At 39.8% G+C, this 25,578-nt stretch overlaps 3 protein-coding genes across 5 annotated transcripts; 1 reads left to right on the top strand and 2 right to left on the bottom strand.

Moving 5' to 3' along the window:
- Positions 1-717: 717 nt before the first annotated feature.
- On the bottom strand, positions 718-7,931 carry atp5f1c (ATP synthase F1 subunit gamma). 3 transcript variants are annotated; one of them, XM_061714588.1, is made up of 9 exons: positions 7,840-7,931; positions 7,489-7,523; positions 5,221-5,352; positions 4,924-5,131; positions 4,646-4,789; positions 3,909-3,973; positions 3,661-3,816; positions 1,406-1,502; positions 718-909 (listed from the first exon to the last, which is right to left on the bottom strand). In XM_061714588.1, exons 1-9 carry the CDS (start codon positions 7,878-7,880, stop codon positions 906-908), a joined length of 882 nt encoding a protein of 293 aa, XP_061570572.1. In that variant the 5' UTR covers positions 7,881-7,931; the 3' UTR covers positions 718-905. The 3 variants fall into 3 exon arrangements, with proteins under 3 accessions (XP_061570572.1, XP_061570571.1, XP_061570573.1); XM_061714587.1 differs by having other exon boundaries at positions 861-1,118; XM_061714589.1 differs by lacking the exon at positions 718-909 and having other exon boundaries at positions 1,402-1,502.
- Positions 7,932-8,564: 633 nt separating this feature from the next.
- On the top strand, positions 8,565-12,417 carry kin (Kin17 DNA and RNA binding protein). The gene is made up of 12 exons (XM_061714184.1): positions 8,565-8,775; positions 8,862-8,956; positions 9,067-9,110; positions 9,703-9,825; positions 10,001-10,185; positions 10,267-10,315; positions 10,393-10,444; positions 10,533-10,665; positions 10,762-10,890; positions 10,979-11,078; positions 11,170-11,270; positions 12,126-12,417. The coding sequence occupies exons 1-12, from the start codon at positions 8,662-8,664 to the stop codon at positions 12,183-12,185; spliced, it is 1,185 nt and encodes a 394-aa protein (XP_061570168.1). The 5' UTR covers positions 8,565-8,661; the 3' UTR covers positions 12,186-12,417.
- itih2 (inter-alpha-trypsin inhibitor heavy chain 2) lies at positions 12,069-24,997 on the bottom strand. Its single transcript, XM_061714183.1, has 21 exons — positions 24,781-24,997; positions 24,485-24,517; positions 24,179-24,217; positions 23,414-23,586; positions 23,228-23,332; positions 22,984-23,146; positions 22,030-22,137; positions 20,438-20,566; positions 19,867-19,983; positions 19,584-19,752; positions 18,683-18,808; positions 18,233-18,414; positions 17,770-17,955; positions 16,304-16,443; positions 15,883-16,055; positions 14,935-15,072; positions 14,721-14,834; positions 13,709-13,907; positions 13,450-13,622; positions 12,817-12,928; positions 12,069-12,729 (listed from the first exon to the last, which is right to left on the bottom strand). The coding sequence occupies exons 1-21, from the start codon at positions 24,871-24,873 to the stop codon at positions 12,582-12,584; spliced, it is 2,820 nt and encodes a 939-aa protein (XP_061570167.1). The 5' UTR covers positions 24,874-24,997; the 3' UTR covers positions 12,069-12,581.
- Positions 24,998-25,578: the final 581 nt, after the last annotated feature.

Raw genomic sequence — 25,578 nt, 5'->3', positions numbered from 1 at the left:
AGAGGGCTCCAGACATCCTACAGAGGAGTCATCTCAACTTGTAATCCACAATTTTTGCTTTTTTGGAAACTCACAGTTGGTGACCATGGATCGGGCGAGGATGGATGAAACAAACTGCTAATAAACCAGGAGATCCAACAAGTGAATGCATGATAACTCAGTCCGTCTCATATTTGCTCGCCAGCTGGTTTATGGCATCTACCTCCTAGAAAGCCATTCCAATATTAGTAAGATCCCATAAGGGGGGGGGGAACAAAAACCTTACATTACTGGCTTAATATAATGGTTCACATTTATAAGATTGTTTGCCTTAAATATGTTTGAATTAATGTGAATTTTTTCATACAACTTACCTCAATCCAAGAAAACACCAAGAAATAAAAAGTCAATTTGGTGGAGTATTTCAGCTTTTACTGACCAATTCAATTTACATGAAAAGCTAACTTGGGTATTCACAATACCCAAGTGAAAACATGCCATCGAACCCAAAATGTGTAGCCATAGTAACCGATCTGCAACTACATGAGCACCAGAGCTGAAGCAAAGCAGAGAGGGGGGAGAAAAGTGAAAGCATTTCATTTTGACAGCAAACTTCAAAAGCTACCAACCTCAGCTGTGTTAAAACTGTTACTCCAAAGTTATTAAAACAAACCAAATAACGTGTAGGAACAGGAGCTAATAACAGCTTCTCAGTTTCATCAGAGTGACACATCCACATTTATCTCAGTCACATTTTATTGTGAGGAAAACAGATACAGGGACCGATGACGGGCGGACACTTCTGTGTAAGAGCTTTATTTCTTTTTCATATATTTTACAAATAGAAGCACAAAGATTCATTAGACTTGACAACGTGCCTGAAGTTCTCTGAAGAGTTTATCAGCAATGGAAATTATCCTTCCCATTTATCTGCAAAGAAAGAAAACAGAATAAAAATACAGAATAAAATGCAAAAAAAAAAGTGACTTTCAGAAGCATCTGATGACTGTGTAAAGCTACCATCTATGTCTTTTAAATATATTTGTGACACACTACTACCGCTAAAACTAACCCAGCAGGGATTCTAACACTCAGCTCTACTCCACCATGTTACCTCCTCTTAAGACAAGCCTCATTGCCTGAGTTCAGCAGGAGGAGGAGCAGATTAATTCAGAGCCCAGAATTAGTCAAAAGAATGCAAAAGCTTTAGAAAATGTCAAAATATTGAAGGGTGAGAAGGAATCTTTTGAAAGTGAAGAAAAAAAAAAATGGTGTCAGAGGTCAGAAAGTTACCGGAAAGAAGGAAGAGGATAATGAGAGGGTAAGTCAGGGAAAAAAAATAAATCACAAATTAACAAAGGACAGAAAAAAAGGGGGAATAGAAGGACAGGAGGGGAGAAGATTGACAACATGATGAGAAACTTACAGAGCAGCAGCTCCAGAGATGATCTCAATGAGCTCCTTGGTGATGACAGCCTGTCTGGTACGGTTGAAGGTGAGGGTCAGCTTGTCGATCATCTCAGCTGAGCAGAACAAACAGAAGGCAGAGTCAAAAGTCTTTCTTGTCGACGGTGAGAATGAAGCCCGGCACCAAACTGAAGCCCACAATGTGACAAACGAGTTATATTCTACTGATCTGAACCTTTCCAAACACCTCCTGTAGTGACATATAGATGAGCAAGAGCCTATACCAAATATTTGTCAAGACAACTATTAATAAAAAAAGAAAAAAAAAAACTATAAGAATCAATTTTAATAACTCATCATTAATCAATCTTGTATGGCTCTCCTTTTTTTAAGAAGTAGAAAGTAATCATATTTCAAAAAAACTTTAAACATTACTAAATAAAATAGTTCAACTGTGTGTTAATCATCCATCCAACAAGTCTGCCAATATGCTCTGGATTTGGTTTCAGTTCTGTCTAAACCCAGGAATCATGGAGAAATGTTTGCTTAAAATAAAAAGAAACAAGAAAAAAAAAAAGACACAGGAACTTCAGTTATAGTTTCAAAGACATTTAAAACCTTCAGACACTCGAGCAGCAGAGGAACATTTACTAGAACTGTACATGTTTTACTTTTCCCGTTAAATCTGAGAAACTATTATGCAAGTAAAACGTAGTTTAAATATCAAGGAGTTTCCTTTTCCTGCACTGAAAGATACAACTTTGGAATTTTAATTTGTTAAAATTGTTCCTGTTGGCAAGAAGACAGAAAACTCCTGGAGCGAATCCCATTAACCCAAAAATGTACAAGCCTCAGTAAAACTAGCATGACCACAATCAAGTAATCACGTAACGGGGGGAAATAAATGAAATACTGCATTACGGGATTACTGCCTGCTCTGTCATGTTAACATGAAAGCCTAATGCAGGATGTTTGTAGTTATGATCGTGAACCATAAAATCAGATATTGGACAATGTGGACGATAATGTGAATGAAGTCTTAGATGTGGGAAGTTGGAGCCTGTATGTCTCATTGAAGACCTCTGCTCACATCATGCACAAAGTAAGAACAAATGTGAAATGCTTCATGGTTTGCTTTGAAAACCACTTACACATGGAGAAACTCTCTTGATCACCTCAAACAGGTGACCCCAAATGTACTCTGTCAAATGTTTAATTTAAGATCTGAAGTAACAAAATAAAGAATTCCTTTTTTTTTTTGGAAAATCTGAACATCACAGATTCTGGTTCGACACTGAATGCAGCCCTAGACAAGAACCAAAACCCAGCGTCGCCTAACCGATCACAGCAGCTTTTTAATTCATCTCCATAACCGACCCAATCTGGCATCAATATTGTGTAACTGGGTTCAAGCATCCGAGTTTAAATTAAAAGCCTACATGATGCTAATAAGAATCACATAGTCCCTGCTAGGAATGGGCGATATTTTACCGTTCACGATATACCGTCCAAAAAATTCCTCACGGTAAGAATTTGTCATCTCGCGATAAAAACGATAAATTCCCTTTGATAAAGTTTTTGTGTAAAAATGATTTATGGTTCTGCGTTAAATCCACAACGTACGGGAAGGAAGGAAGGAAGGAAGGAAGGAAAGAAGGAAGGAAGGAAAGAGGAAGAAAAGAAGGAAGGAGAGAGCAGGAGGAAGGAAGGAAGAAAAGAAGGAAGGAGAGAGCAGGAGGAAGGAAGGAAGGAAGGAAGGAAGGAGGAAAGGAAGGAAAGGAGAAAAGAAGGAAGGAGAGCAGGAGGAAAGAAGGAAGGAAGGGAAAAAAGAAGGAAGGAAGGAAGAAAAGGGGAGAAGGGAGAAAACAAGGAAAGGAGGAAGGAAGGGAGAAAAGAGGAAGGGAAGAGGGAAGGAGAGAGCAGGAGGAAAGAAGGTAGGAAGGAAATGAGCCTGAAAGAAAGAAAGAAAGAAAGAAAGAAAGAAAGAAAGAAAGAAAGAAAGAAAGAAAGAAAGAAAGAAAAAAGGATAAATTCCCGTAGATGACGATTTGTGTAACAAACATGGCGGATCTGAGAGCGAGATAGATTTATAGTTGAAAAGGTGGAGTTGAAGTGGTATTTTTTAATAGTTATCGGGATAAATGCCGGAAATTATCGTGATACATTTTTTAGTCCATACCGCCCATCCCTAGTCTCTGCATATCATCAACTTCATCACCACCAAACTTTCTATACTGGTAGGTTTCAATCTGATAGATATTGTGGTAATCTTACAGGCGTTCTTGCTGGCGCTGTCCATAGCAGTCATCCTGGCGCTCTGCTCACTGGTGGAAGACTCCCTCATGGCCAGGTAGATAACATTCACCAGAGAAAACTCCTGGTAGTTCCTCAGCACATCAGCGTCGATGTCATCATAGATGCCCATGGATTCTGAAGAGTAAAGTAGAAGAAGAGTCGTGATCATCATCTGCAGCTCTGACTCAAAGCTCTCCATCAAACTGGTCCTTACAAACAGGTGTTACCTGAGTTGGCAACTGTGTCAATGGAAAACACTGGCGCCTGGCTCGTCTTGTAAGAAATAACAGACCTAAAATAAGAGTTGAAAAAAAGAAAAAAAGAAGTCATTTGTGACCAAAATAACTTTGAATTACTACACAGGTAGGGTTGCAAAGGGGTGGAAAATTTCCGGAAACTTTCCATGGGAAGTTAAGCTGGGGAATTTTGGAAATATTCCAAATGGAAACTTTCCATGGGAATTATGGGAATTTATGGGAATTAACTGGAAATTGGGGGTAATTTAAACAAACTGTATCATATCCAAACATAAATGTAAATATTTATTTTGTCATAAGCAGATATTCATGCAAGATAATACAAAAACATGACATTTCAACAGATTTATTTGAGTAGAACTTTAGTTTTTATTCTTGTATGAACAATTATTTTAATGAATGTAGGGGGCGTGGCCTCAATAGCCCTGCAGTAAGCAATGTGCTGGGTGCATGTGATTGAGGAGTGTACTTGCATTAAATCTGGTTGTTTTAGCCAAGACTATGCTACAATATATTTCCCCCAACTATATTTAAGTTCCCTGTTAAGGGCCAACCTTCAATTCTGTAAATTTCTTATTTATTCCCGTATATTCCCGTTAATTCCCATGGAAAGTTTCCAACTTTGAAAATTCCCGGAATTTTGCAACCCTACAGGTGTCGTTCTCAAACACACATCCAAATTAAAAGAAAACAAAAGTGACACGAACCTGAATCTATTGTAGACAACGGAGCCCTGGTCAAACTCGTATCCAGAGTTGAGCAGCTCGGTAGCGACGATGGAGGCATCTCCAAAGGTGGGGGGCTTACGGCCGATTTCCTTGCAGTTCAACATGATGTGCTTCCCATGAGTTCTGGTAAGAAAATAGAGTAATTGCCTGTAAACTTCTACTTCTTTACTAAATTTAAACAATTGTGAATCTAAAAAGTATTCAAATACTGCAAAAGACTTGATTTGGCTATAAGGAGAAGAAATGTGTGCCCGTACCGGTGCAGCAGGCCTCTCAGCTTGTCTCCAACATTTACGACCATCACCTCCTTGCCGATGCTGGTCAGGGTGGCGATCTCAGCCTTGATGAACTTGGCCACACCAGAGTGGATGGCGCCGCAGAGTCCACGGTCGGAGGTGACGCCGATGAGCACGTGCTTGGCGGCCTTGTCCTCGGGCGCCTTGATCTCAGCCTTCTCATACAGAGCTGGGGTTCAGAGGAAAAGATGGACCTTAAGTCTCAAAGATTTTTAGCATATCAAGACACCGTGACTGAGATGTGATACGGAGGCGTACCCATGGCACCCGTGCCGTAGACGCGGGCCGGCTTCAGCTGCCTCTCAGCGCGAGCATACTTGGCAGCGGCCACCATCTTCATAGACTTTGTAATTTTCTGAATGTTCTTGATGGATTTCAATCGAATGGTGACTAGAAAAAGAGAGATTTTGATTAAAAATGTACTGCAACACGAGGCCCTCTGCAAGAAAGGAAAGAGCTGAGTGTACGTCTTTTAGAAAGCCCAGAAGCACTTGCTGCAACATCTTGTTTGTAGTAAAATAATGTACATCTTCAATAAGTCTGCAGTGAAAACCATATTTTTATCTGGAGTTATGTGTTCAGGCAGCAGCATCAGAGCCAGCCAGCAAAAGGAACTGAACAAGCTGATAATGAGCCTTACAGTCTAATTTTTCCTTCTGTTAGACATAATGGACAAGAGACTACCCCCCCCAGCTGCAGGATGTCATTTCAATTAGGAATGCACTGATCCCGATATAAACATCAGATACCAGGTCCGATATCTAAATAACTAATAATAAATGTTTTAATAGCTCGTGCGTTGTATAATAGTGTGGACCCATGAAATTGATCTTTTAGATGCAATTCTGTGTGCGATACAAAACATGCTACATCAAACGTCACCTGCTCATAGAGCCTCTGTGTCAGCAAAAAAGTATTTCATTCCCTTGATATTAACTTTAATGTATTCATTTGTCTTAAAATGGGATCTGATCTATTCAAACACAATGCGAAGTTGGAAAAAAAACAAGCCATTATAAATTTATGTCTTTATTAACACATCCATTAAACAATCACTTCTGACGGAAAAAGTCCCCAGAGCACATTGAGTTTATTGCCACTATACCAGTCATAATGATTCAGTACTTAAAAACCATATGATAGTATATTTAATAAAGTTATCAAGCCTGATATTTCAGTCCTCCATAGATTATTGTTATCAAGTTCAAAACTAAAAAAGGCAGGATTGGTGCATCCTTAATTTCAACCAATATAATTATTTTACAATGACCCTTTTTACAATAAAAACATTACTTTGAAGAATAATAAAGTATTGTTGAACTACCATTTTATTTGATTATTAGATCTGTGCATAATTATAATTTATACATACATACATACATACACAGAACTGTCTCAGAAAAATTGAATATTGTGATTTTCTGTAATGCAATTACAAAAATGTCATACATTCTGGATTCATTACAAATCAACTGAAATATTGCAAGCCTTTTATTATTTTAATATTGCTGATTATGGCTTACATCAGGGGTCACCAATCCTGGTCCTCAAGGGCCGGTGTCCCTGCAGGTTTTAGATGTTTCCCTGCTTCATTGCACCATGATACAAGTGACTGTGTCATTAACAGAACTGTGCAGCCCTGGATGACAAGCTGATGACGATGATTAATTAGAATCAGGTGTGTTAAAGCAGGGAAACATCTAAAACATGCAGGACACCCGCCCTCGAGGACCAGGGTTGGTGACCCCTGGCTTACAGCTTAAAAAAACTAATATCCTATCTCAAAAAATTAGAATATTCTGGGAATCTTAAACTGTAAGCTATAATTAGCAACATTAAAATAATAAAAGGCTTGCAATATTTCAGTTGATTTGTAATGAATCCAGAATGTATGACATTTTTGTAATTGCATTACAGAAAATAAAGAACTTTATCACAATATTCAAATTTTCTGAGACACTCCTGTGTATATGTATGTATATATATATATATTGTATCTATGCAATATCTGTCTGTCTATCTCATTCATTCTACCTGCTTTTTTGCACTGTTTTTTTCTTTCACACTACTTTTGTTTCCATTGCAATGTATATATTGTCTATATTTTGTAATTATATATATTTTTTTACCCCCTTCCCTGCATGTGTCAAGTGTACTGCTGCTGAACAAAGTGAGTTTCCCCATTGAGGGAGTAATAAAGGGTTATCACACACACACCTTTCATTCAAACAAATGGGGAGATTTATATATATATATATATATATATATATATATATATATATATATAAATCGTCTAAAAGTAGAAATATGTGTATACAGAGAGATGTCATATGGGTTAATGTCATGATACCACAGCACTATAACCCCTGACTGTTTTGCACCCATTCACTTACTGACAACACGTGAACTCATGAGTTTTTGCACATATAAATAAATTAATGACAAGTCCAATTGGGAGAACCATATTCCTGCAGATAAAAGCCGATGCCCCCAGTGAGGTGAGGATGTTCTGAGTATTAAACTTACTGTCCTTCAGGGTAGCCATGTTCCTGACCTGCCCACTGTGGACACAAATATGTGACAGATCAATGCATGGATATGAATGTATAAGAGCAGCAGCACATTAATACAGTTCAACATTGACAGTAACCTCTAACTAGAGCCAGGATGAAACAATCACACTGGCAACATGTTGGCTTTAGCATTAGCTGCTGCGTTCACGAGCCGCGGCCTGTTAGCACGTCCTTGCAGCCAATATCTGAATGACTTACAATGTCGGTACAACGATCTGACTTCTATTAATGCGTTACATTAGAGTCTCATGTGCAAAGATTAACATACAGAGTTGTAAAGGTTTATGAGAACGTTGTTTTTTACCATTGTGGGTGGAAAACCAGGGCGCTGCTCCTCGCGAACATTTTGAGTCGGTGAAGGTCAGACACGCACGACTGCGCATGCGCAACCTCGAGTCAAGTGGACCGGCGCTGCTTTCACTTACTGGTAAAAATTGTAGTAAATTGAAACTTTACCACACGAAACTGAATTTTTTTTTTTTGAAATAGTTTAATTATTCTCAAAGTTAATGTTTTTTTTAACGCATCTACAGTATGAATTACTACACGACATCATCTTGTTTTTGTGATAACTAGAGCTATTACTCTAATGTTTTACCATGACTAAGGTTTTGGTATTTTGACTACGTTCACCATCTTAGGCAAATACGTTTTCTTTTGATTGTTGTTTCTTTTGTTTGTTTGTTGCTTTTGTATGTTTTTTTACTACGACTTTGTACAAAACAGTCAAACCTAAGTTTCCTTTTGCACAATGCATTTTTTTGTTTTTTTTAATTTGGACACTAATTTCTTTTTAAAACGTTTTACAGCGTGATTTAATTCTGGCATTTTTAAAGGGTTGTCTCATCGTATATTTAATATGTTCATTAACATAAAAAAATCCAATGTCACAAAACTGTCTTCGGATTTGACGCCTGTCCTTAGGAGATTGTGTAAATTACAGAACTCACAAAGAGTACATGAATGCAACAAACGGATCATCCCAAATTCTTAATCGTTCTCGCGAGATTATGACGTAGTAAGCGGAAACTGCTTCCCTTGTTTGCCATTAAACTGTTTCCGCCGCGGACCAAGAGAAAAAGGTGTTGTTTTGCCATTATATCTCGTGTTTTCTTAACTTTTCGCAATGGGAAAAGCAGATTTTCTCAGCCCTAAGGCGATTAGCAATCGAATAAAAGCCAAAGGTCTCCAGAAGCTGCGATGGTACTGTCAGATGTGTCAGAAACAATGTCGAGATGAGGTGAGACCTCGATTAAACCCGCTACATTTGATACATTAGTCGTAGTTTACGTTGTAAAGTCGTGTTTCTGTCTTCTGTGTTGACAGAATGGCTTTAAATGTCACTGCATGTCGGAGTCGCACCAGCGGCAGCTGCTGCTGGCCTCAGAAAACCCCACCAAATTCATGGACTACTTCTCCAAGTGAGTTCACCTCGATTATCCGGAACACAAAGTAGAATAAAAACTTTATTTTTCTTTTTTTTGCTGTCTGTCAGATATTAGATTGCTTTTCTTTTTATTCTGTCTTCCAGTGAGTTCAAGAGCGACTTCGTGGAGCTGCTCAGGAGACGTTTTGGTGAGAAATGATGCCCACACTAGGGATGGGCAGTATGGACTAAAAATATTATCACGATAATTTCTGGCATTTATCCCGATAACGATAAAAAAATACCAATTCAACTCCACCTTTGTAACTATAAATCTATCACCACATTCAGTCTTTGGAGCCCCCAAATCACTGCTTTAAAAGATACTAAATACTACTAAACTACACCAATTAAATTGAATTAATAAAAAACAATTAAATGAGTAACACCTGTACTGCAAATCTGTAATGATTCAAGCTCCTCGCTCTCAGATCCGCCATGTTTGTTACACAAAAACGTCATCAACGGGAATTGATCTTCTTTCTTTCTTTCTTTCTTTCTTTCTTTCTTTCACGCACACGTACGTTGTGCGTCGATTTAACGCAGAACCATAAATCCGGCTTTACACAAAAACGTCATCAACGGGGATTTATCGTTTTTACTGCGAGATGACAAATTCTTACCGTGGGGAATTTTTTTGATGGTATATCGTGAACGGTAAAATATCGCCCATTCCTAGCCCGCAGATGTTCTCCAACAGCTCTGGGAAAGTTTCTGTTCTTACTGTTTTGTCGTCTGCAGGGACCAAGCGAGTGCACAACAACATTGTCTATAATGAGTACATCAGTCACCGGGAGCACGTCCACATGAACTCCACACAGTGGGAGACGCTCACTGACTTCACAAAATGGCTGGGCAGAGAAGGTGAGAATCACAACATCACTTTGTCTGAGAATCCTTTCGTTTCTGTTCACTATGTAAACAACACAAGTCCACCAAAGCTTTTTAAAAAGAAAAAAAAAATGATGATCCAAACTAAATTTAGTCATTTACCCATTAACGGAAACCATATTTCTCACAATCTCTACCGATCTGTTAGGTTTCTGTAAAGTTGACGAGACCCCTAAAGGGTGGTACATCCAGTACATCGACCGCGAACCGGAGACCATCCGCCGGCAGGAGGAGGCGGCGAGGAAGAAGAAGCAGGACCTGGATGACGAGGAGAGGAGTGCCAAGTTCATCGAGGAGCAGGTCCGCAGAGGCCGCGACTGCAAGGAGACGGATGTGAGTAACATCAGGACTGATGAGCTTGTGTTTGCGAACTGGGTCTAAGACTTTGCCAATAAATAAATTTCTTTTCTGTAGGAGACTCCAGTTTATACGGAACTCAAACGCGAGAGTGAGGAAGAAAAAGGTTGGTATGCTTACAGACATTCCTACAAATTACCAATACACAATTTTTTGCACTTACGTCCTTGTTTTTGTTTTCAGTTGCTTTCAACATGGGAGCCTCTTCATCAGTAGCTGGACCCTCCAAGTCAAGGTACAAATGTGTCTGTCATGGTCACATACTGGTACTTCTATAATTGTACGCTTCTTTTCTCTAACTCAGTCTTTATGTCTCTCCTTAGCTCTCTCCTGGGAGCCAGCGCTCTTAAAACAGCAGCGTCGTCCTCCTCAGTCAAAAGGAAAGACACGTCCTCCAGCTCAGACTCCAGAGGGGAGAAGAAGAAGAAGAAGTCTGCCCTGGAGGAGATCATCGAGGTTGTGAACTGTGATTTATTTTTTTCTTAGTTTTTTGGTTTGGTTTATTCAGATGTTGTTGTGTTCTGATCAGCCCTGTGATGCTTTTTTGTTCAGATAGAGGAGAAGAAAAGGCGTCAACAGCAGTCGGTCAGAACTGATAACTGGCTGCAGCCCAACATTGTCGTCAAAGTTGTCACCAAGAGGCTCGGAGAGAAGTACCACAAGAAGAAGGCTGTCATCATGGTAACGGACCTACCTATTTATTCAGCGTGATATTATGTTAAGAAAGAAAGTGTTTGTCACCAATACCTGTTGATGCTCTCGGCTGTAGGAGGTTCAAAACAAATACGGTGCAGTGGTGAAAATGATCGACTCCGGAGACAAACTGAAGCTGGACCAGGATCATCTAGAAACAGTCATACCTGCACCTGGTAGGCCAGCGTTGAACCCCTTTATAACCCACAGAAACACTCCACAGAGGGTTAGATAACAGTGCAGTTAAACTTGTGACATTTCTCGCAGGTAAACAGGTTCTGATCGTGAATGGTCCGTTCCGAGACACAGAAGCCCTGCTGGAGGGGATCGACGAGAAGAACTTCACTGCCACTCTCACACTTGACTCTGTAAGCATTTCTACACTGATTTGCTTTTTCATCACCTAAATCAGGCTCCTGTTAACATTCAAGTCTTTCATTGTATGTCCTCCACTGGATTCATCTTGTTTCAACATTCAGAGTCATCACCAGAAAAATAACACCAGAAAAATAACTTATTTGACAATTTTCACCTGTTTCAAGTACATTTTCACTTGAAATAAGTAGGAAAATCTGCCAGTGGGACAAGATTTATCTTCTCATTACAAGCAAAAAAATCTTGTTCCACTGACAGATTTTTCTACTTATTTTAAGTGAAAATCTACTTGAAACAGGTGAAAATTGTTGTTTTTTCCAGTGATGAGTCTTGTTTTAAGTGTAATGAGATTTTTTTTTACTAAAATGAGAGATTTTAACTAGAAATAAGACAAAAATTCTTGTTAAGATTTTGAGTTTTTGCAGTGATCCATTTTACTTATCCTGTGAAGGACAGAGGCATATTAGTAATTTCAGAAAACTGTTTTTTATTGTTGTGTTTTGATGTATTTGATGTAAGCCCAGTGGATATTTAAAGCTTACAGAAGGCTGCATTTAACTATGTAATTCCTGCAGTATTTCTATTTCTGCAGGTGTTTTGGTCAGTGCTATTATTTGTAGTATATTATATTATTCGTAATCGGCACAAATTATCTGTCCCCATATGATAAAATCCACCATCCCCCCTGATTTTTTTTTTTTTTTTACAACTCGAGTACTGGATTCAGGAGATAATCTGAGATGATCTTTATAATTTACCAACAATGGAAAATACAAGTGACATCATAGAGCTTTTTCTCAGGGCTTTACTGTAGATTTTGATGTTGTGGGTTTTTTCTTCATCTACAGGGTCATCAGAAAGGGAAGAGGGTGGACATCGCCTATGAAGACTTCTCAAAACTGGCCTGAACACGCAAACGTCTGAACATCAGGCAGCCGTCAGGCTGAGGGACTCTACTGTGTCAGAGTTAATCCCCCAACATTCACCTGTACATACATGCATCCAATAACTCACACTTTTGAAGCAATCAGGGATCCTAAAAGCAATGGTTAAATTTTGTCCTTTTTTTAAATTTTGTGACAATATTCAGGTTGATCTCAACATTTTGGATGTAGATCTTTGTTCAAATAAAGTTGACAAAAGTGACTCTTGTGGGGAACAATACTGTTTCAAATGTAATCACACTTGACACATCAGTGAAAAAAGGGCACCTAGTTACCCTTTTTTTTTAAGCTGTTTTATTTTAACATGACAGAGGGTTGATGGCAGCTTGATGGCGGCGTGGGGTGTGTGCATCCAGCTGCTCAGAACATCTGGATGAAGCTGTTCAGCTGTGGAACTATGTAGTCTGTGTAATGGCCGTCGATGAAGCCCTTCCCGCTGTTGTGAATGAACCAGCAGTAGATGTTGGAGCCCTGCTTCTTATCATGCCTGTAGTCCTTCTGCCAACCTCTGACACATGCACACAGACGTGAGTAGTTAGGGTTTTGAGAAGTTTAACTGTATATTTATTTGCTTTTATTTGGCTGATGAAAGTACCTGGTGACGATCAGCTTGTTGCCCTTCACCTCCATGGTGGCCTCCTTCTTCAGACGCTCGGCTCCTTCGTGGATGTCGTACACACTCACTTCAGGCTCTCTAGAAAACTGACCTGTGGGATCACATTAGTTTAAACCAGACAAATCTACAACTTTCCTAGTGGTGCCTGTCCAATCAGAGCAGGCGCTAAGTCAGGACAGGGAGAGGCTTCACAAAACACCAATTAAAGGGAACGATTTTAGACCAAAGGTGAACAGATATGCTGCTGCACTCTAGATTTTTAGAAATATAATTAAATGCATGTAAACATATGCAAGTAGCCAAATACTTTAATGATACATAAGTTAATGATAAATATAGCCTGTCCCTGATTTATTCCAACCTACTCTTCCCTATCGGTCTTGAAATAAGTGTCCTTGCTTTTTAAAAAAAAAAATAGTAATAGTCATGTCAATACATAATTTGAACTTTTTCGAACGGTTTATGAGTGCAATTCTCTTGACAATAAGATAATAGAGTTTAAACCACTGCATTCTTCTCTGAAAAGTATGTAAATGATGCCTTCGTGGGTCAGATCTTGAGGCCTTACTGTATAATCACCACTTTTGTTGAAGGTGTGTTTCACGAGCCTACCTATGAGTCCGTGGACCACGGGTGAATACTGGTTGGTGTTAGGAAGGTAAATCCCCAGGAAGTCAACATTGACAGGATGTTTCCTCCACACACGGTGAAGCAGCACCATCACCTGGATGTTATTGTTTATTGTGACGGTGACATGAGAATTCTTCTTAATGGAAATCTTCACGCTGAAACAGAAACACAGCATGAAGAAACATTGTTGCTGTCTCCTCCTCACGGAGGTGGATGATGTGATTGGAGGTGCTTCAGCTACCCATCCTGTGTGAGGTCAGTTGTGGCCTCCCAGGTGAAAGAGTGGTTGTTCCTGCCGTCAGTCATGGTGATTTGATCCGTGCTGACCGCCACGCTGACTCCTTCTGGCTTGTAGTAGACTGAGATGAGCCCGAAGTATGTGCGGAGTTTGCCTTTGTGCTCCTGTTTGGAGCTGATTAGTTGACCAGTCACCGCCAGACCTTCAGAGCAGGAGGGACAGTTAGAAAGGAAAAAACACAATGCCAGGTTAGGAATATGTTAGATATGAGCTAAATGCAACCCAAGTATTCCTAATCGGGAGAAGGGTTGACTATTTTTTAATGCTCATTACTGAGTTTCACATGCAACCTCAAAGATTTGCAGGTCATTTCAACCTGAAATCTAACTGAAAACTGAAGAAGCAAAAGACAGAATTCCCGCATTGTGTTTTTAAGAGGTTTAACAGAACCGCAAAAGGCTGAGGAGTTCACAAAAATGATATCTAATGCTGATCTAAATGAAATAGATAAACACAATTCTGTAGTGAAACTCAGTGAATGACCTCAGAAGAAACCCAAGCTCAGTTTGTCACTGGTGTCAAGTTTAAACTTTCAAGTCTCCTTTTTTTCCTCAATCAAACCTCATTCCATTAGTATTACACCTGCATTAATCAGTTTAACAGTTTAATATGTGCCTGACCGGGCTGCAGTGCAGGCGTCTTAGCTAAAGTCGTGTCTCAAAAAGCCAGAATGATCAAAATTCAACCTTCAAGCTTTTTTTTTAAACATATTTGTTGGCATAAAATTCAAAATCTCCAGCTTTAATGTCTGATATTTTATCATTTAACCCAGTAAAATACAGATTTTAAATCAATTACAATTTCTTGACTGGATTTTGGTCTTTCCTAGAAATTTATACTCACTGTATTTTTTTCATTACAAGAGCAAGAAAGTCTTAGTGAACCTCTATGAGGTTCATCAAACATTATTGTCAACGTTCATAGATATTTAAACAACTGACAGGAAGTACGGCACCTGTTCCATAGTCTGACACCAGGCTGAGGATGTGACCCGGTTTGGAGTCGACGTTGAAGCAGACGTCCGTGTTGCTTCCAGGCAGGTGGATGATGAAGTGAGGGTCGTTGTCCACTGCGTGGGAGATACTGAGGTGGTTACACATGAAGCACCGCTCTCGTACGACGCTGCAGATGGGAAAGTGAATGCTCAAAGAAATCTCTGCAAGAGTTACCTAAGTTAACCTTATCGGGTAGATGAAACGCTATGGGACCCTTCTCCACCTCTCTCAAGGGAGCTGGCGTGGTCATCTGGACCCAGGGCGGGGGTTGGTAGACGAGCTGCACGGGAGAGGGGCCAGCAAATGCTTGTCCTACACGTACAGGTAAGAAAACACTCCATAACACATCCTGCTCACTTTATCTGACAATGTCACCCCTTTTTTTTGTTTGTTTGTCTGGTTTCATTGGTAGTTTTGTTACTTGAGTAATTTCACAGCATCTGTTTTGTTAAAGTCAACATCATTTTGCAGCTTGTTCTCAGACCGCGGTTGAATTGGTTTGATATTGGATATTGGATATTCGACCTTCAAAGACATCCATTTAACTTGTGATACATACCACTGATTTTGGTCATATTGCTTGTGATGTGTTCATGGTCATCTAGACTATATATCACAAGAGAGTAATTATTATAAAATCATATTATGGGCTGATTTAATGAGGTTTAATGAATTCAACACCCATAAAACTGAATGAATGAATGAAAAATGAATTCACAAGTTTTATGGGTGTTGAATTCATAAAATCTCATTAAATCAGCCCATAGTATGATTTTATAATAATTACAGTCTTGTGATATATAGTCTAGATGACCATGAACACATCACAAGTGGTTTGAAAACAATCGGTGTTATGTATCATAAGTTTTATGGGTGTTGAATTCATTTGGTGTTGAATTCATTAAACCTCATTAAATCATCATTAAACCTCATTAAATCAGCCCATAATATGATTTTATAATAATTACTCTTTTGTGATATATAGTCTAGATGCCCATGAACACGTCACAAGCAATATGACCAAAATCAGTGGTATGTATCACAAGTTAAATGGATGTCTTTGAATGTCGAATATCCAATATCCAATATCAAACCAATTCAACCGCGGTTGTTCTCAGGCACCTGAACAGCAGCCGTGTTTGGGGTCCTTTGGGGAGTCGGCCAGCAGCCTCTCCTTGGCGTCCTCGCTCTCCACCAGCAGAGCGGTGAGTGGGGTGACAAACTGATGCTCCACAGCCAGAGTCATGATCCGCTGGGTGATCTTCCTCTTTTTGACGGCTGTAGGAGCGAGAGACCTGGAGGGAGGCACACGGCCCGCTGTGATACACTGAAACAATAACATTTCTGATGGACGTTTGACTTTAGCTCATGATACACCCCAAGAAACAGCAAATAGAAGATGTTTCATTTAATGTACACATAACTTTCCACTGTTGAATGCAGGAAAAGTAATTAATGTCATGTAAATTTCCAGGAAATAACAAATACATGTTCATGTAGTGTGTCTTATCGCCCAGCGCGTGTCTCGTGTCAAGTGTCTCACCTTTCACTGATCAGCTGTTTAATAGTAATGTAAGCCCACATCTGTTTGGCAAAGCCGGTGAAAGAGTGCTGCTGTTTGGCCAGCTCCATGTCCAGCTCCGTCATGTCCACCTCTGTCTCCAAGGTGATGTCCAGACGGGCCTGCAGGGCAGAAAAGGGGAGACGGAATTAGTGGCAAGTCCTTTCACCATAACCTTCTGGTTCCCATGGCCTTGGCGGGCTTTCCTCTGTGTTATGAGTCCACCAGTCTCTATTCATTAGAGGAAAACACTCAGGTTTAGTTTTGGAAAGCTGCATCTGCATAAACACTTGAGAACATATGAGACAGAACTGCAGATGTGCATTACATCATCATTGGCAAAAACCAAACCCGACATATCAGCACAAACACTTTAACTGTTAAACCCGGTGGTGGAGAGATGATGGTATGAGCTTGTAGACATGAGTTTTGTCAGTCATGCAATAGGACAATTAAATCAACACAATTAAATCAAGAACACATGAACATTTTCAACAGAAATGCTTAAAATAAATCAAAGTGTTGCAATGGTTGAATCAAAGTCTGGAGCTCAAACTGATTGAGGTTAGAATAGCTTTAAATAATAATAAGAATTAATTATTAATTAATAATAGGGGTGTAACAATATATTGTGCCACGAAATTTCGCGATACAAAAACGTCACAATACGTGTCGTGGAGGTGACAAACTGTATCGCGATATTGGGTTATTAATATTAATCTATTGTGTTGAAATTAAAATTGAAGTTAAAATTGTATGTATTTATTTACTTTTATTTATTTATTTAATTTTAGTTTTTAAATTTCTGGAAAAGAAAAAAGTCAAATCATACATGAGAGAAACTATTCAGTTTGTGGCAAAATATTTTTAATTGTATGAAACTGAAGATGCATAATGCAAACCTGACATTTACTTTTAGTTCAGTTTGTGGAAAATGGTTGGCCTGGCTTTCTCTTTAAAACTTAAACAGTTATAAAGCATTACAAACTGTAACAATAGGGCAAATGCACAGCATTGTTTTGTATTTTGTGTCTTTCAAATAAAAGACCATTTTTTCCAGTCATATGTTCCTCATGCAAGGTTGTTAAAAAAATGCTGTTATAATATCGTATCGTATCGTTATAGTGACCTCAATATCGTGTATCGTACCGTATTGTGAGATTAGTGTATCGTTACACCCCTAATTAATAATAATAATAATAATATATGAGCATGTGCAAGCCTGCATGAATAGAAGAACTAGTGAACTATGCATCAAGGGTTTCCACTTCAAAAACCCGTCAGATTGAGTCATTGGAATGACCTCTGGACATATTGAGCAGTCATATCAGCATAAATAATCCCCGCTGACACACAGGAAGTGGCCAATATTAGCAACCACACTGAATGTTTCTCTGAGGGGAATTAGTGGAGACATGCTGGAGTCTATGACGGTGAACTCCACTCACAGCTGAGGCAGTGGTGAAGCTGGTCAGCCTGTCGCTCTCAGACGGCAGCACCTTCCCGGCCACCACCAGCTCCGAGCCGCTGAAGTACTTATCGAAGCGGTTCTGGGTGACTTCTGTCACAGAGTCATCTGGGAACTGAACGGCGATCCTTCTCAACAGAGGAGAGGAAACCTGGCTGTAAAATGTCTGCAGAGAGAGGAGAGAGAAGGAAGACTGGGGTGAAATGGTAGAATGGAAGACAATTTACCACGTAGACTTGAGGAGAATCCCACATCAGCCTACATAAAGCTTTCTTCTTAAGAGCCAGTTAATAATATCAGGCATTTCACTTTTATAAGACTGAGTTTTGACTGGTAAAACAGAACTTGAAATCTCTCATAAAGGAATATCTCGGACTGTTTTAGTTGCAAGATAATGATGATAAAAAGACAGATCATTGGCAGCTTCCTTGCAGGTGTCGTACTCGTAGCTGCTGTGCAGCGTCATGGTTGGCATAGATCCTCTGAGCAAGTCCTCTGTTCTCCATAGCGATGCGTTCCAGGAAGTCGTAGTCCACATCGAAACCAATGCCCAGGGAAAAGAGAGAAAACTCCTCTCTCATTGCTCGCTTGATGTTCTTCTGGATGGTGCTGAGCTTAATCTCTCCTGCAGAGAGGATCACATAGGCTCAGCTGAGTTCATTTAATTGAATTTTGAGAACTTGTCATCTACATATAATATCTATTTTTTACAACTAAGTATACTGTAGGCAGGCATGCCTTCAGAAAATACACAGAAAGCTTTCCAAAACAAGTGACCCCACTCTCTCTTGTTCTTCCTACGGATCGCTAAGAGTCGCTAAACCCAAAAGAATAATTTAAATTCACCAACGTGTCCAGTCTAAGATGCTTTAGTTGAACTGAATCTGTCTTACCAACAGTGGGGTCTCCATCAGACACCAGAATGATCATGGACACAGAGCGAGGATCGATGAGCCCGTGATTGGACGCCTTCACCAGCATCTGAACTGCTCTCATCAGCGCCTCGTTGATGTTGGTGCCTGGAGGTCAGTATCGTACAGTCATTGATTAGGACATTGTGCATTACTTGATTGTATGATGACATTCCACCATACCCAGAGGTGTCAAGTAATGAAGTACAAATACTTTGTTACCTTACTTAAGTAGAAATTTTGGTTATACTTCACTGGAGTAATTATTTTTCAGACGACTTTTTACTTTTACTCCTTACAGTTTCATGCAATTATCTGTACTTTTTACTCCTTACATTTTAAAAACAGCCTCGTTACTCTATTTCATTTCGGCCTTTAAAAAAAAAAACTATCCAGTTAAATTGCTCCATCCGGATAGAGTGAATTTGGTTGTGGTTGTTTCAGATGTTCTTGTCCAGTTTTGTTCTTACATCCGTTCCCTCAGATTCCTGCAACTAAACTTGGATGTACATTCCAATAAAGGTTAGGATAAATGATAACATGCCTCTGAAGTTTGACTTTTTGCACCATTACAATACTTATAGGCAACTAGTCATCATATCTCCTGCTCTCTGAAACACATGTTAATGCTCAATAGTACACATATATGGTTCTTTAATATACAGTATTTGCATTATGGCTTTTGTCCTTAATGGATTTTTTTCCCCCTACATTACTTTTACTTTTATACTTTAAGTAGTTTTGAAACCAGTACTTTTATACTTTTACTTGAGTAAAAAACTTGAGTTGATACTTCAACTTCTACAGGAGTATTTTTAAACTCTAGTATCTATACTTCTACCTGAGTAAAGAATGTGAATACTTTTGACACCTCTGACCATACCTCCGTTGGGTTTGATGCTCTGCACGTATTTTTTGGCATCTGCGATCTGGATAGAAGAGCCGGGTACCAGCTCCTCACTCCAGCAGCGCACATTGTGGTTGAAGTCTATGATGCTGAAGTTGTCCTCCATGGTCAGGTCGTCCAAGATGGCCTGCATGGCCTCCACTGTCTGGAATGAAAGTAGGTGTATTCTAGAAAACGACCACATGGTGGCAGTGTTGTGACAAAGATATGTAGATCAGGCTGACTGAACTCCCGCTGGAGGTAAACAGCTGTCACTTACTTGCTTCATTTTGACGCCCCACATGGACCCGCTGACGTCAATGACAAACACAATGTTTTTAGGAAGTGGGGAGAGGTTGGATGGAGCAAAGAAATGAACAAAGTGGCCATCCGAAACCTGGAGGAAACAGGGAAACTTTGTGTAGCAGCAAGAATTTCTGTTTGTATTCAGTATTAAAGGAGCATGAGGCTCCTTTTAAGAAATGAGACTCATTAGCGCCACGACGGCCGTCGGGGGTACTGCAGCCAACATTGAAGCCGGAACGGGAGAACAGGGAGAACGCGCATGCAGCGTCATGTGACGTCACATCCGCAGGACAGCGCGGGAAATTCGGGCCCCGAATTGCAGCACATTTTGCAGCACACAGCCTGTTCAAGGCAACGGAGAGATACACTAGAGGGCTCATTCTTTTTGGTTTGGAACGCTTCATCTGACATTATTACTAGAAAACTTAAAACGTATACGAATTTTTTTCATAAATCCTGCCTCAATCCTGCCTCATGCTCCTTTAATGTTGATAAATGGGGCTTTTACGGGACACTGGGACACTGAGAGAGGATGTGTGTAATACCTGCAGTTCACCGACGTTGCTGTCTCTGGTCACGTCATATCTGACTGTTAACACGCCATCTATGACAGTGTCTGAGCAGTCGGGACATTTTCTCTGCTGCTGTAACGTTGGCTTGAAGACAACATGAGCCTATGGATAAATAAAAATATAAACATGAGCAAAAGCAAAGATTCATAAGGTTTAATGTAGAACAACTCAAAAACAAAGAGTACAGTAGAAAATTAGCCAAAGGGGGGAAATAAAGGGCGTGTGTCTTTATTTAGAAAATGTTCGGTAGACTGAATCTTTGGATTAAGACACAACTTTGAGTGCAGAGCATATTCTCACCCTTTAAATGTGTGTGTTAGATTGTCCACATTTACAAAAAAAGCCTTTATAAAGTGTTCTGCTGACACAAACACTGCTTTCAAACTAACAGTGAAATTGTCCACTTCTGAAACAATTGAAAAAAAAAAATTAAAAATCTTAACTGACAGTCATAGTCATATCTACAGGATGTGACTTGTGTGTTGTTTTGGCTTTCATTCAATTGCAAAATATAAATACACACACACACACACACACACACACACACACACACACACACACACACACACACACACACACACACACACACACACACACACACACACACACACACACACACACACACACACACACACACACACACACACACACACACACACACACACACACACACACACACACACACACACACACACACACACACACACACACACACACAATGTAAAGTCTCAAGAGCTTTGTGTTGAATTTGAGCAATCTGGACTCGAAGAACTGAGCCAAGTAGGGCTACAGAAGCCAAAAAAGGTTAACTTGATTATGACAAAAGGCAATATTTTTCTACACAAGGGAATGAGGGAAGAGAAAAATAAAACTGCTGCTTTGGTTTGTTCTTAGGTGACAAAATGAAGCCGACAAGGAAGAAAACAGTATTCCAACCGTGAAAGACGGTTTGATCATGCTGTGGAGATGCTCTGCTGCCTGTGATGCCTAGATGTACCGTACTAAATAATGAACTTCAGCACATTTAAAAGCAATTTAAAGCTAAACGTATAAAGTAAGAAAAGTAATCTTAAAGTGACAGTGTTTCAGTAGACTAACCTAAAGCACAACAGATGAAAAAAAAATGGATTGAAGAGGAAAAAGCAAATGTTCCAGCATCAAGTCAAGATTTGAATCCCACTGAAAATCTGACATTGCACAAAAAACTCCTGTTAAAAGATCCTGAACACAAGAGGAAGTTAGCAGATGGGTGACAGAAGCTTCAGACAGAAGAGATTGCATGAAATGATCTCTGACTGTTTTGCAGAAGAAAACATGGCACATTTTATCGACCCAAAGTCTGTGTTCATCAAGTCAACTAAAAGTCAACAACTCTTGATTTCACTGCCGACGTTCAACCAAATTTAATCAACAAATGCACTTTAACTCCTAAGTTCAATCTTTGCGTTGTTTACAATGATGTGCAACTGTAAGATATATTTTGTTTCTATTTTTTTTCAACAAAGACAAACCTAGTTTAGTGATTTATGCAGGACTGAAAGACGTACAGTCTGTCTGCGTGTTACCTTGTCTTTGGAAGATGTAACTTGAGTCAGCTCTGACAGTTGTGCACCAAGGCTGTTTGATGCTTGTATCGTGGAAATCCCACTTGGCTCATAGATGTACACATCCACCTAAAAGAGATGGGACAGGAGAGGAGTTCTAGATTCAATTCAATTCAATTCAATTTTATTTATATAGCGTCTAATACAACAGATGTTGTCTCTAGACGCTTTCCAGAGATCCAGGCCAGAACGCAGCTCCCGAGGCTCCAGCCTGCAAACATGCACAAAAGAGAAAAAAGCGGGGCCGGCACAAGAAACTACAGGAACGATGGACAAAAATGATAGCTATGAGATATTTATAATAAATAAAAATGGTAATGGAGAAGAGAGGCAGGGAAAAGGAGAGGAGAAGAAGGGTGAGAGGCACCGCCCAGCGGATCATGTCGGTGCCCCCCTGCAGCATAGGCCTATAGCAGCATATCTACCGCGAAGCTATATTTGAGACTAACTATTATAGTTTTGTTCTATAGCTGCAACTATGACTACTGACTCTAACACACTAGAGTTTACACTACCTAAAGATTCACCAACACCATCTAGAGGTTTACTAAACACTAACTATAGGCTTTACTAAACAGAAAGGTTTTAAGTTTAGTTTTAAAGGTGGAGGTGGTGTCAGCCCCCTTAACCCAGATTGGAAGTTGGTTCCAAAGTAATGGTGCCTGATAGCAGAACGCCCGCCCTCCAAATCTACATTTAGATACTCTAGGAACTACGAGTAAACCTGCACCCTGGGAGCGGAGAGCTCTGCCAGGAACATAAGGCACTATCAAATCTTGTAAATACTGCGGAGCTAAGCCGTTTTGGGCTTTATATGCAAGTGATAACATTTTAAATTGAATTCAGAATTTTACAGCTAGCCAATGGATAGATGCATACAGATACAGCAGAAAGCCTTAAACGTGATATTCTCACATTGAAATGTGGCACCAGCCTCCCAGGCTGCAGGTACAGCGTGTGTTCGTAGACGCCCAGCTTTCTGAGCAGCATCTCCTGGTAGTGAAGCTCAAACTCAATGTTACTGCCGGCAGGAACGTGGACCTCTGTCTTAAAGGTCTCCATGTCCAGGGAGTTCGATCTGCGAATCACAAAGACGTTTCATTTGTAGGAAGTTATCAAGGTGGGCAAAGGGGTTTACTCCAAGGTGCTGGCGGATCACCTGACGATGCCTGCCGCTTTGTCTCTCGCTCTGGCCTGGGCGTACAGGTTCCTGGCCACAGTCTTTTCCTTCACGGTTCCCACGAATGTGATGCCGTTCACATTCCTAGAAAAAACAGTGTGAGGAGGTTAAGGTGGTTCCAGCTCTGTTTCACAGACTGTTGGGGCTTCCTGGATCTCGGCTCACATGGTGAAGTTGGAGATGAAAGCCTGTTTGGGGATCTGCACATTGAAGGCGATGCTTTGAGACTTGGAGCCTGAATTGACTACTGAGCTCTTGACGGTGGTGTGAGCGAAGCGCGATGTGATGCGACTCTCCACCTTGTAGCTCTTGACTGTGATGTTTTCCCCTTGGATGCCCTGTGCAGACAAGGATAAGTCAGAGATGGGATTTTGGAAAAATACTTCAAGAATTTGTACTTTTTTCTAATCAAAATCACCCCTTACATTGAAATTTGTTTCTTTTTTTTAATCTGATTTTACTGTTAAAACAACTTTCCCACATCTACTTCAAGAGAACAGTGTGTGAAAAACTTTTTGGACCTACTTTTGATTTTATTTATGCATTGAAGTAAATTTCCACTGTGTGATCACTTTATTCACAACTCAAGAATCACTTTGGCTTAATTTCGCTCTTTTGAATGTACTGGATGTGATCTTATGTTTTTTTTCTATTGTAACAAGGATTTGTTTGTAAGAAGTCGAATTTGAATCATTCCATCGAACTTTTCCGTGATGGAAAAAAAATACACATATTTGATGAAACAATATGATTTCATTTCTCAAGTGTGAACAGCGAAAGGAAAAAGAGAAGCAGAGCAGGATTCATAGTGAGCAAAATCAATACCCCGTGAGTCATGAGAACCTTCTCAAACAGCAGCATATTGATTAGTAGATACTGTTAAACTCTGTCACAGTGAAGAGTGCTTGGATAACAAGTGGGAGGTCATACCTCGTCATGCTCCCGCTCCTCGTTGGGCAATATCGCTCTCTGGAACACACATATAAGTCAACTTCCACACTCTCCAAAGGGAGATTATGATATAAATTTGCCATTATAAACTGTCAAAGGATCAACTTTTTGAGTCTGGATTAGATGGGCTTTCTTTGCTGATGACACGTTGTTTTATTTTTGGGTACCGGTAAATCAGTAAGAGACATTCTATTGAACGATAAACCCTTGCAACATGGACAAGAAATGCTCCGTGGTGTGGTGACGTGCAAAATAAAAGGCAGACTGTTTAGATGAAGCTCTCACCTTGTGCCTTTCCCGATGATCCCGCATGTCCGTCTGATAGAGGAAAGAAAACATGCATGGATAGCAAATACGTCCTCTAAAATGTTCTGTCAGTTCATGAAGTGCTTAAAAGCGATACATGTAAAGGAAACTAATGTTATTCTTTGAAAGTAACAATCAAAATATCCAAAATCTGCATACATCTGAATATAAATGAGTCTTAATTCTCCTGTAAGTACTAACAGAGAAAACAAATGTTATTATTAGACTATTCAGTAACCAATAATTCATATAAGCTAAATTTTACTCCAACTTACTGCCTTTTCGTCCCATTCTCCATCTATCACAAACTCCAAGCAGCAGCCCTGGTGGAGGACGAGCCCCAGAAGCAGCAACAGCAGACTCCTCATGTTTCCAATCCTACGGGCTCACACTCTCATATTCTCACACACATAAATAAAAAGAGAAAACAATGCAAAGGCTGAGAGATGAACGCTCAGTCTGCAGGGAGCCCTGTGGAAACTGGAAAAAACACCGAAGGTTAAAATCCATTGACCAATTGACTTGTGGCCCCAGTCAATATTTGTTGTGTTGCATGTAACCCAGTGAGAAGGAAACTTTGAAACTTGACCTGCAGTGTGTGCAGGATAAATAGGACAGATTTGAGTCATTCAGAGAGGTTTCACATCAGCCTGGACTGTTACCGATCTAGAATATGAAAGGGAACATGTGGCTGAATGACTGGCCAAACATCATTCTGATTTTCAGCTCTTAAAATGATCTCACACCATCAGGCTGAAACTACAACACAGCTCCACCTCAAATGCCTGGTTTGAAATAAGATGTAATGTTCTACTTTGGCCACAAGATGGCGCCAAAACAGATCTAACGACTGACACCTCATTTCATTCTTTTTCAAAATTACTAAATGATTATTCATGTTTCTAATTTTCACTGAATGTGTAAATGTGTATTTTTTTCATATTTTTAAAGTGAATTAAATTAAATATGAAATAACACCCTTCCATAAAACTTTTGAATATTAGGCATTGTCATATGTGGTTGAAACAATGGTTAGAATGTCAGGAAGAATCTAAATTGTTATTTTCAACCTG

This window comes from Cololabis saira, chromosome 23, assembly GCF_033807715.1.
Source record: "Cololabis saira isolate AMF1-May2022 chromosome 23, fColSai1.1, whole genome shotgun sequence".
NCBI lineage: Eukaryota > Metazoa > Chordata > Actinopteri > Beloniformes > Belonidae > Cololabis > Cololabis saira.
Note: the sequence above shows the minus strand (reverse complement) of the source record. Positions and strands in the feature narration are given on the sequence as shown.